At 34.8% G+C, this 13757-nt stretch overlaps 1 protein-coding gene across 1 annotated transcript in view; it reads right to left on the reverse strand.

The window, feature by feature from the left end:
• LOC107557674 (AF4/FMR2 family member 2-like) overlaps positions 1-13757 on the reverse strand; it is a 233432-nt gene that overhangs the window by 87967 nt on the left and 131708 nt on the right. Inside the window, exon 4 of the mRNA XM_016241161.1 lies at positions 4845-4889. Coding sequence (XP_016096647.1) covers positions 4845-4889 — 45 coding nt within the window. The remainder of the gene's footprint in view (positions 1-4844; positions 4890-13757) is intronic.

The raw sequence follows: 13757 nt of genomic DNA on the forward strand, positions 1-13757 counted from the left end.
AGAAATAAAACGAGGGGGGGGGGATTGGGGGGTCACGTGACAAGAGTGATGCGAGAAGACACTATATGATGGCGGAACCAAAGCGCAACTTTTGTTAATAAAACTTTCATTTATTCGTTTAATAGCCTATAAGTGAGTGTCTTTGTTGCTGGGTTTTCATTTAAAAAATTACAATGAACCACAAACTAAGCATTCGATTTAAATAAAGGAAAAAAAACGTATTTATTTGGGTTACAACTGCTATATCCATCTTATTCATTTTGTCAATGCAAGGTAGATGTTTAATATATGCGAATTTGCCATTGTACTATTTTATGGCTGATGTGTTTTAATTAATAAGACAATAAACCACAAACTACGAACATTTTAAGGTAGCCTGAGGGGAAATCCATAGGTTATTTATTTGTGTTAAACGCGAGTAAAACATATCCTTATTTATTTTGTTAATAAAAGTTCAAAGTTTAATGTTTTTTTTGTTGTTGTTTTTTTCGATTAATAATAATGAGTCATAAGCATGCATTTAAAGTAAGGGGAAAATCCAAAAACCTTACATTTATTTGTGTTACAACGCGGGTACATCAGTCTTATTCAGTGGCGTAGCAAGTCAGCCCCGGGCCCATATGCAAAAAAATGTGTACGAGAATTCGCCACAGTTCAAGCTGCATATGAATCAATTATATTTTCTTCTTTAATATTTGCAGCACAAAATAAACATGAATATTTGAGTGCATGTTGAAAAAAATCTGAACAACTCAATACAAACGAATGCCTCATGAATCTATCAATCAGAGTTTTAAAAAAAGTCAAAAGAATGACGGATGCCACAGACTTTTTTTTTTTTTTGGAGGAATAGGCCTATGGGTGGAATTTTCACATTATATAACATGATTTTATTATCTTAATTGTAACTTTATTCTTAAAATATTATGACAAATTTTATTTATTTAGCTATTTTTAAACATGGCACAAAAATGCTGCTGTATAGGCTACTGAATGCAAACACAATTTTGGCACATCAGCCCAAAAAACTAACAAAAAATTATAATAAAATAAAAAACAAACAAAAAAATTATAATAAAATAAAAAACAAACAAAAAAGTCAAAAATAGTGAGGGGATATTTGAATTATTTGTTAATAAACGAATGTTTTCTGAGTCAATGTTGACTAGCCATCCTCATTGGTCGTGCCTTTAGAGAGAAATACATCTTTACGGATTACATAATGAAAGAGTTTTTGTTTTCGATTTGAATTATTTAATTTTAAAATAGTAATTTAAAGCATTCTATAGATATATTTATCATGTCGTGCTCAAGACCAAGACAACAGAAAGCGCATGTTTGTTTTCCTTATTTTAGAAAACCACAAGGTTTTGTTGATATTGTGAGTGCACACAAATACAAGTAGCCCCTTTGCAGTTCCGAATTATGTATACTATTACCTTTATGAGCAAAAATGATGGCGTATTTTTAAGTTTCCGCTGTTCTTAAAAAAAATGCAAGTGATTGCGCTGGCGCCTTCATGTCCTGCAGACCGCACTTCAGCTTCCAGTCTCCGCACAAACGATTGGATATGTGCCAAACAGCACTCGTTTATCTTGGTTAAATGTTTAAATTAATACTGTGAAATGCATGACGTGTTTTATGTCTGTTTATTTTAGGCAAGTCGTGTTGGTTTGAGCAGGCTAAATTGATCAAACATAATGCTCAATTCAATGTCTGCCGCTGCCGCTTGGTCGTTCCTTTAAAAAACAAAAACTTGAATTCAACAAACATAAATGTATTTATAATTTCTAAATTAACTTAATAAAGAAACAAAAAGAAATATGACCACTTTGCCATTAAAAACCAAACTCTCGCTCTTTCTCTGCTGTCTGTAGAAATGATCGTTAATTCTTAATTTGGGAACGGCAGAGACATGTTACAGGTTATAATATAATCCAAAAATCATAGCAACAAATGATTTTTTAAGTCAGTTTAATACGTTTAATCAGTTGAAACGACTTTCACAGTCAATTTGATTCAACTTAACTCATATTTAACCGTTGCTTCTTGTCACTGTAGGCTTAGGCTACCCAGCACCCCCATTTTTTCGTGGGCTACACTCCAGAGGGTGTACCCAGCACCCCCAGCACCCCTACTTCTCGCGGTAATGGGCTAAATACATGTAATCTTTTGTTGCACAAAACTATCACAGTTCAAACCGAAACAGAAACTTGTGTTATGCATAAGCAACATTGCTCACAGCAGGTTGTTTAAAGTCCCATACAAAATGTATTGTTGAATGTGTTGGATTTGTTAAAAAGGTGGCGCTTTGATGGCTGCAGCGGTGCTGCTTTAAAGGAGCTGAATTTGGAGATGTGACATCTCTCAGAGAGTTTACCATAAGCACACTGAAGCACACGCTCTCAGCAGGCTAACATCCCACCTTCCTCTCTGAATTCATTACCTTTAAAGTGCTGCTGCTGCCAAAAATATTAAAGCTAAAACAAAAATCTGAATAAATAAACTACTCAACCTCCCTAATCGACGAGTTGACCATCCTGGCCCATGCCTAGCTCTTTGACAAGTAATATTTAGACTTCGACAGTAATATTCTCTTGGATCTTACATTTCACAATAGGGATGCACGATATATCGGCCACCATATCGGTATCGGCCCATATCGGCTCATTTTTTCTGTTATCGGTATCGGCCTGATAAGAAAATTTGGCCGATATCTTAAAGCCGATACAAGATACTTTTTAATGCATGAAACACATATTTTTAGGTTACCTGGCAAGACATATTTTACAGCATATAAACTGAAGTAGCACTTGAATCACAATCTGTAAAGTAATTTTGTCAAGTGACATCTGTGCTTTCTAATTCCAATTCTAATTCTAATTCTTATTCTAATTCTAATTCCAATTCCAATTCTATTTCTAATTCTAATTCCAATTCCAATTCTAATTCTAATTGCATACATTGCATATGTTCTTGGCAATATTTTATTATCACTGATCTACTATTATAGATTTTATTAATATTTTGAATCAGTTTTTTTCTTTATTTTTATATTTACTAAAGTTTTAGTAATTTTGCTCTGTGTTTTTGTCAATTTTAGTAGTAGTTATTCATTTTGTATTAAGTTTTAGTTATATTTATTTTAAATAAATTACAATGACAAATGTTAGCTGAAATGAATCATCTATCTATCTATCTGTCTGTCTGTCTGTCTGTCTGTCTGTCTGTCCTGTCTGTCTGTTGGACGAATTTTTGGAAATTAGTTTACTATGATACAGAAGTTCTCATCAGAAAAAAAAACATTCAGTGTCTTAAGTCACCAGATCGCTGGTGTATATTTGTAGCAATAGCCAAAAAAACATTGTATGGGTCAAAATTATAGATTTTACTTTTATGCCAAAAATCATTAGGATATTCAGTAAAGATCATGTTCAGTGAAGATATTTTGTAAATTTCCTACTGTAAATATATCAAAACTTAATTTTTGATTAGTAATATGCATTGCTAAGAACTTCATTTAAAGGCGATTTTCTCAGTATCATAATTTTTTTTTTGCACCCTCAGATTCCAGACTTTCAAATAGTTGTAACTCGGCCAAATATTGTCCTTTCCTAACAAACCATACATCAATGGAAAGCTTATTTGAAAAATTGACACATAATACTGGTTTTGTGGTCCAGGGTCACATATGTTATTTTGATTCTTCTCTATTAGCTAGTAATTATTCTTTATGACATGGGATTCTTCAGTGGATTTGTCATAGAGACTGAAGCAAAACACCTCCTCATTCATGAGTCACATGTGAGTCAACATCAGCGCAGCTCAAGTGTGAGGGACTACAGCGGTTCCTCTGAGCAATCCCAACACGCACTTCAGCAGACAGATGTACTCTGGGTTGCCCTGACAACATGTTCTGCCTCTGCCATCACTGACAGAATACAGGAGTCAGTTGACTGCACTTCACTTACACTGATAACTGTGGTGGTGGCATGTCTTAACATTACAAAAAAAAGAGACATTTTGAGGAGCTTAATGGGTAAGGCTTGCTATGAATCATGTATATAAAATGCATCATAGATATCTACATGCATTCACAATACATCCTTACAGATTCAACCTTAAAATGTAATGCATTAAAACCCAAGATCAATACCAAATTGCATTGTTTGTTTTGCATTTATGGTGTCGTCTTCCTATATTTTGTCTTATTATGTACTGCTAAAGAAATAAGTAAGCTAAACCATAAAAAAAGTTATGTTAACATGTTTTATAAAGTATTATTCTCCTTAAAGTCGTGAGTATGAATAAGAATTATGTATTTGTAATATTTATGTAACTGGATACAGCTATTTATAGAAAATGTAACAGATTAAATTAGAATTTTAGAATGTATATAATGAATATTTTAAGAATGCATCATAGCACTTTTCATTAATTAATGTATAAAATACGCACTCGAGTGTGAAGAACTATTATGAATGACACATTTATACATAATAACGACATTCTAAACTAATAATAAAAATGTCATACTAACCAAAACATAAATAAAAAAAAAAAATGCTATTAAGACTCATAATGAGTATCCAACAATAAACATAGTGAGGGTTTCATTTACAATAATGTGAAACATGGTTTCTTTTCACTGCTTTCAGCCTGTATGAACATATTTTTAAAGGTACATTCTGGAACAATAGGACCATTAGTCTTAATGTAATGGGGCTTCTCTATTAAAACAAACCCATCTCATGACAGTGAAGTGCCATTGTGTGTAAATGGCGCTGAGTAGGTGACCAGACGTAATTAGCGTGCTAGAGAGAAAGAGAGCCAATCTAACTCACCCGCAGAATTTCCTCCACACAGCTGGAGTCATTGGACAGGCTGACCTGGGGAGAAATGGATAAGAAATCTCTCATTAAAAAAAGGCTACAATGAACACGTGAAAGAAGAGAGAGAGACAATCTGTAACGAAAGCAACCAAAAAAACAAGGTTGTAAATTATTCACTTTTGTGGAAACGTGTAATTAAAGGTTATTGACAATTTTCAGAAAAGCCTAGTGAGCTGCCTTGCTGTCTACATGGACTTCTAGCGAAGGCAGCACTGTAAATAACATAGAAGCTCCTGAGTTCCTGATTGGATCAGGATCAGGAAATTCTATCATTAATTACTCACCCTCATGTCGTTCCAAATCCGTAAGACCTCCAATCTTAGAGATAGCAGATACATTGTTTTCGTAAACAACGCAGACATCGTATCCGCGTGACGCAGCTGACACAGAATAGCATACGCTGTTTATGTTCAGTGAATACTCTCCAAAATGGCGCTACAGGGTGATGCGGAGGAGACGAATTGTTGAATAAAGTCGTTATTTTTGTTTTCTTTGCGTACAAAAAGTATTCTCGTAGCTTCGTAAAATCACGGTTGAATAATCACATGGATTATTTTACCGATCTCCTTGCTACGTTTCTGGACCGTGATCTATGGGAGGGTCAGAGAGCTCTCAGAACGCATCAGAAATATCTTAATTTGTGTTCCGAAGATGAACGGAGGTCTTACGGATTTGGAACGACATGAGGGTGAGTAATTAATGACAGAATTTTCATTTTTGGGTGAAGTAACCCTTTAATGTGTTCTTTCTCGTATGCCACAATGTTCAGATTTGACATGGAACAGCAAAAGTGTTACTTTTTGCCCCTTTTCAGAAAATAAAAGCATTTCAAAATAAAGGTCCTGTTTTTTGTGATCTTTCCCATTCACTCTGAATAGCCAGTCATTTTTGGCCCGGGAAGACCACAAGTGTGATTTTGTGCCATTTTGTATAAAATAAAAGCCTTTCAAAACAAACTACCTGATTAAACATTTAAGTACACTAGTGTGATAAACAGTGCAAATTTTCTCCACATTTTATTTAATATTGTGAAAATTATTCATAAATAATAATTTTTTCACTAAAAAAATTAGGTGCCTACTTTCAGATAAATGAGGCCTACGATTAATCAGATGCAAATATAAATACAAAACCAGTCCTAAATGAAAGAAAAGAAGTTGACAAAAAGATTGAATCCAATATTTGGTGATAATATAGCATAATGAGTGATTTATAAGCACTGGAACATCCAAAGTGTTATAGGTTTTGAACACAACACAAGGGTTAATATATTTTTGGATTTAATATAAACTATTTAAAAAAATTGTTTTAATTAAATTAAATTAAATAATAATAAAAATAATAAAAAATGGGCAATTTTCTTGAGTAGGGTCCAACATCCTGAGGGAACAATTTCGCTAAACTAAAGCAACAGTAAAATTACAAGAAACTCTTTACAGCATAAAATTCAATTGAAATCCATTGTTGTAAAAATGACAGAATAATCTATCTATCTATCTATCTATCTATCTATCTATCTATCTATCTATCTATCCATCCATCCATCCATCCATCCATCCATCCATCCATCTATCAAATCATTTTATTTAAAATGGGCAAGAGGAAATAAAGTGGCTAAAATATGTAATTAGTGCATCATAATACAAATGTGGGGTCCATAAGCTGGCACAATGGAAGTGATCCGGTTCAGTCTGGGACAGGCAAGGTGTTTTTCCAAAATGAGGTTAGAAGGAAGCAGCTCTCCAAGTAGGCAGCTCACTAGGTTTTGGAACAGAGCGAAATGCCAGAGCTGAAATTCTCAAACGAACGTCCCACAGCACACCTTTGAAGACTGATTAGTTGCGAGATGACATCATAATTGAGTGTGTCAGAAGAGGAGGCTGTTGGATAATGGAGGCTCACGGTTCTCACACCAATGCTTCTCAAACGCAGGCTGGGAATTGGATAATCACCAGCTTGCATCTGAGCATCATAAGGCATGGAAATGTCAGCGAGTAAGCATGTAACCACAATGATTCTCCGACACTTAACAGACAGAAGATGAGAATACTAATTGAGAGCTAGCAAGGCCCCTGTTGACTAATAGTGTGCAACTGGCACAACATAAGAGACCAAAAGAATGATTATAATTGCAAATTCATTGCACGAATAAATCATATATTTTCCCTAGAATTAACTAGTTCATCTTCTAGAGATTCATCTTTTTTTTTTTTTGCTCTAAGCCAGGGGTGCCCAAACTCGGTCCTGGAGGGCCGGTGTCCTGCAGAGTTTAGCTCCAACTTGCCTCAACACACCTGCTGGGAAGTTTCTAGTATGCCTATAAGAGCTTGATTAGCTGGTTCAGGTGTGTTTAATTGGAGTTGGAGCTAAACTCTGCAGGACACCGGCCCTCCAGGACCGAGTTTGGGCACCCCTGCTCTAAGCACTTCCAAATCTCTACTGAATGCAGAGGTTTACGTATTCATGTCCAGACAATAATCTGAATAACAGCTGCTTTACATTCTCTCACACTGGCCAGAAATTTCATAAACACACAGACACAAATGCTTGGCCAAAGCATTGCATGAGCGCTGTCCCTGTTTTATATACAGTAACAAGAGTGATCAGAGTTAAATTCAGATATCTGTGACATTAAACCGATGTGTTATTAGTGTAGCTAGCCATAAACATGTCAACAGTTTAATAACTGTAACTATCTTTCTCATCAAGAACCTCAACAAACTATTGCTTCACAATGATAGTTGTTGACATGAAAGAGAAAACCGACAGAAATATCAAATATTCACTGAATATGTTTTGATGAATTTGTTTCTGACATGCAATTAAGCAACGTCATGAATATCAATAATGACTTTAAAATATGCTTTTGTGTTTTGTCATTAGATAGTAAAATATATCCTTTAATTTTCCAAACCATTTATCCTCTGCATGGTTATGGGCATTTATATAAAAATAATTAGATATTATTTATTAAAATATATTAATACTAATGGTAAATAAATAAGAATGTATTAGAATTGTTGTTACATTTAAATTTTTTTGCTCAAGACACATTTCTTATTAACAATGTTGAAAACAGTTGTACTGCTTAATATTTTTGTGGAAACTGTGATACATTACCATTTAAAAGTTTGGGGTAAAATGAATTCAACAAAAATAATTAGGAATATTGAAGAGCAAATCATCATATTAGAGTGATTTCTGAAGGATCATGTGACACTGAAGACTGGAGTAATGATGCTGAAAATTCAGCTTTGCATCACATGAATAAATGACAATTTATATATATTCAAATAGAAAACAGTTATTTTAAATTGTAATAATATTTCACAATATTACTGTTTTTACTGTGTTTTTGATTATATAAATGCAGCCTTAGAAAGCATAAGATACTTCTTTTTAAAACATTAAAAAATAAAAATTATTACAAACTATTGACTGGTATATATATATATATATATATATAGCCTAGAATACATTTAAGGACTTTGTGGATTTCAAGACTCAAGGCACATAATATCCTGTTCCCATAGAAACAGAATGTTGGAACTCAGCCGCTCTAATCAGATGTTGCTCTGCCATTGTCCTGCTCTGCTCTGATATTAAGAGTGTGGCGTAGAGAGCGCCCATTCCTCTGACACGGGAGTTCATTTCTCCATTACCTGTGGTGAACCCCATTTCCATTCCAGTCGTGACACTAAAAGCTGCTTTGTGGTGCGCTCTGAATGCAAAGCTCGCTCTTATTGCCTCTGGCCTGACAGAAAATGTCAGTGATATGAAGGAGGACTTGTTCCCACTGCTAAATTGTTTATGCCAGAGAAAGTCTCATTTTTGTTCAAGAACAGCAGAAAGTTACAGTCGCTCTTATCGAAATTCCTCCAAAATAGAACAATTTGGAAAGCTTGCAAAAGTTACAGTAAAATTTAATGTGCGTGAGCAAGAGGTTGGATATTAAAAGTGTTTGCCAGAGCGTTTGGGGAGAGCAAATTGCTTTTATAATCATGTCATGTGTATATTTAGAGGCCCGAAGAGAACCTCAGTGAGTCACCTGTATACCTCACCCCCCCACCGTATTCAGAGAAATGACGGATATAAGGGACCGTCCAGCTGTGATCTTATTTCCATGTTTCAGCAGGGAACCTCTCAGTACTTGCAATACAATGCGATTTAATGGGTTTTCAAATTATTTCTGTGCGACCATATCCCATCGTGAATCAAGAAGGCTTCTTGGGTTAAGATTATTGGAGAGTCAAATATTGCAGCAATTAAAAAAAATTGTATTAAAAAGTGAAAAAAAAAAATAAAATAAAAAAAATATATATATAACAGCATTGCAGCAGCATTTATTATATTATATTATATTGTATAACATGTATATATTATATTATATTATTATTATCTTGTTTCAGAGGAACAATTATGTGCATTAATATGCAGTAACTTATGCTTTTTAATGATTCCATATTTTTACCTGAAATATCTTTGTACACATGGCATTATGAAATGCAACTGCTATGAAGTGAATAATATTCATAATGTAATGAATAAAGAAATGGACACATTTTTGGTTGATCTTTTCTATTAATCTCAGTGGTCCAATATAATGGACACTGAATATTTTGATCATAATTTTCTTATACGTGTATGCAGCAACTGACATTTTTAATTACTAAATTTGGTTCATTTGTAAAGTTTTCCATCTCAAGACTGAGGAGGATACATGTTAGATGTGCGTATGAAAGTACAAGATGGTTTGTCTGAATAAATTCAAATGTGAAAATTGGATGCAGCTACATCTCTTTCAAACCCATGTTTTTAAAGTGACTCTCATGCAGCTACTCAGCGTTGCCAGCTTTAATCACAGTGAATCACTCCAGTGTGTCTTTTTTTCCGGGACAAATTTAGAATGATGTCTTTCTGTCTCCCTACAAGAAAAAAAAGAACTTTTTAATTGGCAGGTACAGAGATCACTGGAAGTGTCACTAATTTCTGCAAATTTCTTTTTTCGGCTCGGCTGTTGAGAGCGGAGGAGGTGTCAGTCACATCGTTCTGCACGACTGCAGAAACTTTTCAGTGAGAGAGCAGACCTATTCCTTTGAATTATCGGAGGATCTGCGGGAATAACACAGTGACAATTACTGGGTCAGGAGCGCATTATTTCTCTGAAATAGCTGTTCAGAGAGCGTCTGTGCATCAGCAACAGATAAGATGTATTAGTCTTTTTCTTAAAGGGGGAAGGGGGAAAAAAGAGCCCGGTATTGACGTGGGGAACTGCTCTGGAGCAGTCTGCTGAGCTCAAATAGCATTTAAGATGTGGAAGAGTGGCTCTGGAAGTAAATAGGCAGATTTGAAAAGCAAAATGAGAGAGGCTGAAAGACAGGCAGAGTCCATCTAAACGCCTGACAGTGGATTGAGAAACAAACAAGGGAAGGCAGATGATGGATGACATGGAAAAGGCACACAGAGCTGATGGTAGTGGTATGCGCATTGCCATGGATATACTCATATCTCGATATGGACGAGTGGGCAGATGAGAAGAGAGAAGAAGTTAAAATCTTTCCATAATGTGTCATGAGAAGAAGCGACAGAAAAAAATCTCTGAGAAACAATTTAATTTGGGTGCACATGTCTATGCAGGATAGCACAGATTGGGTGACGCCAAATGGAGATGTGCCAAATGAAAAAGCAATGGCCGGTGTCCAATATGCAAATCCAAAAGACCATAGGGCAGCCAGGAAAAGAGCTCCAGAGACATGCAGAATGGAATATTAAACCCACAACAATCATGAGAATCTGACCTTGCTCTGCAAGCACACACAGTCTCAAAGGCTACCTTCACACAGTCAATGAACCAGTTTAATCCAATAATACATAAATAAATAAACACCCACCCACACACACACACACACACACATTACTGAGCCAGAATCATTAATTGGAATCAGAAGTAGAATCATTCCATAACCATGACATTAAACACAAAACAAAATAAAATAAAAGACAAGACAAAACAAATTGCAAAACAAACAAATAAACAAAAAACAAAACAAAACACAAAACAAAAACACAAAGCAAACAAACCAAGAAGACAAAATACACAAAAAAACACAACACAAGACAAAACAAAACACAATAAAACAAAAGACAAGACAAGAAAAAAACACAAAACAAAACACAAGACAAGACAAGATAAAACACAAAACGAAAAACACAACACACCACAAGACAAGACAATAACACAAAACAAAAGAAGACAAGACAAAACAAAAAACACAAAACATGAAAACAAAACAAGACGACAACAAAAAACACACAAGACAAACAAACACACACAAAACAAGACAAGAGACGACAAGATAAAAACACGAAACAAAGCAAAGCAAAGCAAAACAAAACAAAACAGTTTTTGAGTTCAGTTGAGTTAATCCATTAAATCTTGATTAAGAGATTTTTTTACTGACATTAGAGAATTAGGTTATGGAATTTGGATGTCACTCTTGTTTATAACCAAACTGTTTGTGAACACAACCACATTAAGCTCTATAAAACAGGACAGACAACCGTATTCTGCTGCTGTGTGAATGTAGCAAAAGAATGCGACTGCAAGGGAGCATCAGGCAAAAAAATTTAAAATACATAAAACACGAAGGGAGTATAATTGTGAGGCGGGTTTGTTTGCGACGCAAATGGAGATGTGTGTCTCTAGAAGCCTGTTAGAGCGTCTTTTGATCTGTCATGTGTAATAGAGTCTTTGAGCTGAGAAGACAGACAGCGAGAGAGAAAAAGAAAGCAGGTTCACTCTCTCTGGCTTCTTGCCCTCGCTCCAACCTGTCCAATCATACATGATTTAGTGTGACCAGACCAAATGTAGTTGTTGAGGAGGTACCTTCACACAAGGTAGGCCATGAAGGGTAGCCTCTAGATGTGTTGACAAAACCAGTTCTACACTTGGATAATGTAATGCAATCTCTTTCAAGTTTCTTCAAGAGCCCCTACTGTTAGAAGACACAGCCTCGAGAAACCCATTCAATATTTAACACGTCTCTCAACAGCATTTCCCTTTTGTAGACACCTTAACATCTGCTATTGAGCACTACTATATGCACTGTATTAAATAGCAAGCTATAAGGTGTGACATTCAATAACAGCAATGTTTGAATGATTGAATATAAACATTCATCCCTTGGATTGAAATTCCTCAACATACGTCTCGCAGATGCAGGACTGACACTGCTGAATACTATGAGATGTACATTTTGGTCATGTCCACTGATAAGTCAGCCGAGAACTTGAGGTGGGACTGGGGGTGATGCAATGACATTATGCTGTTTTTTGTTTGTTTTATTTATTGGTCTGACTCGGAATCAATTATAAAATAAAATAAATAAATAATTAAATAAAATACATTTAAAGTGCAATTCATATAGTGACTTTAATAAACATCATCTATAATGAACATGTTACTAAAATTAAGTTTTTGATGAATTAGTTCATTATCATTCATTATTTTTGGAAGATTATTTTACATGTGAGTGTGATACAACTGCCCTGAAATAAAAATTAAGAACAAAATACAGTGGTTTGACAGTATTTAATTATTATTTCTTAGAAAAAATTATAAAAATGAAACTGTTTCACTACTTATTAATAACTGGAAAACTTTTATTAATTTATTTATTATAATAATTATTATTTTTTTTACTTTTAACAAAATCAAAAATCAAAGTCATGTAGTATTGCCAACAAAGGTCAACCAACATGTAGTTGGAAATCAATCAATCAATCAATCAATAAAAAAACTGATATCATATTATAGGTTTAATCATGATTTCTGAAGACTCCCATTACCATTCATTCATTCATTCGATTTCACATTTTCATTCTCTTTAATTATTTCCTCTCTCTCTCTTTCTGAAAACTTGTGTGAATGCGTGTGTTCATGTGTTAGATTAGTTTATATGTCTTAGATTTATCCAATAAAGCCTTATTTATATGGAAAAGAGAAGTATCTTGTGTTTTGTGCTCACAAGTTAATGTCTTAAACTGCCGATCTTGTTACTATGCTAATTAATAGTGTTTTCACTATATTTTGGATATAGATATCCATTGCAGAATTGATGTCATACGGCTCGTTCACTGACTCGCTGGCCGTCTCAGTGATCAGCCGTAAAACAGTGATTCTGTCCTAATTCCCTTGCATATTAATGGTGGAGTTCCCTTTAAAATCTTAAATGATTCCCTTTGAGCTAAATTATTGACCTGTTTCCCTTACAGTTATTGGTGGAGAATGCGGGCATTTATTGCTGAATTACTGTGGGAGGAGCTTCACTGATGATGTGTTGCAGTGGGAGGAGCTTCACTGATGATGTGTTGCAGTGGGAGGAGCTTCACTGATGATGTGTTGCAGTGGGAGGAGCTTCACTGATGATGTGTTGCAGTGGGAGGAGCTTCACTGATGATGTGTTGCAGTGGGAGGAGCTTCACTGATGATGTGTTGCAGTGGGCGGAGCTTCACTACCAGTGAACATGTGGGAGGAGCTTCACTGATGATGTGTTGCTGTGGGAGGAGCTTTACTACCAGTGAACATGTGGGAGGAGCTTATCTGCCAAAATCAAAAATACATCACTGAGTTACTGAGTTTGTTTTTATAGTAATAGACAACAGAAAATAAATGATGTAATATAAATTGAAGTATAAAGAAAACAGTTGAAAGCATAAACTCAGATATAAATGTACAGTCGAACTGCACAGTTTGCAGAGAAGCATTTCATTCCCTTAGCTTTTCAGAGCTTGGTAGATGAGTAACTATTGTATTTGTATTATTAGACAGATAAATACATATATTACAATTAATGTTATATTAA

The sequence above is a fragment of the Sinocyclocheilus grahami genome, unplaced genomic scaffold (assembly GCF_001515645.1).
Source record: "Sinocyclocheilus grahami isolate Dianchi unplaced genomic scaffold, SAMN03320097.WGS_v1.1 scaffold614.1, whole genome shotgun sequence".
NCBI lineage: Eukaryota > Metazoa > Chordata > Actinopteri > Cypriniformes > Cyprinidae > Sinocyclocheilus > Sinocyclocheilus grahami.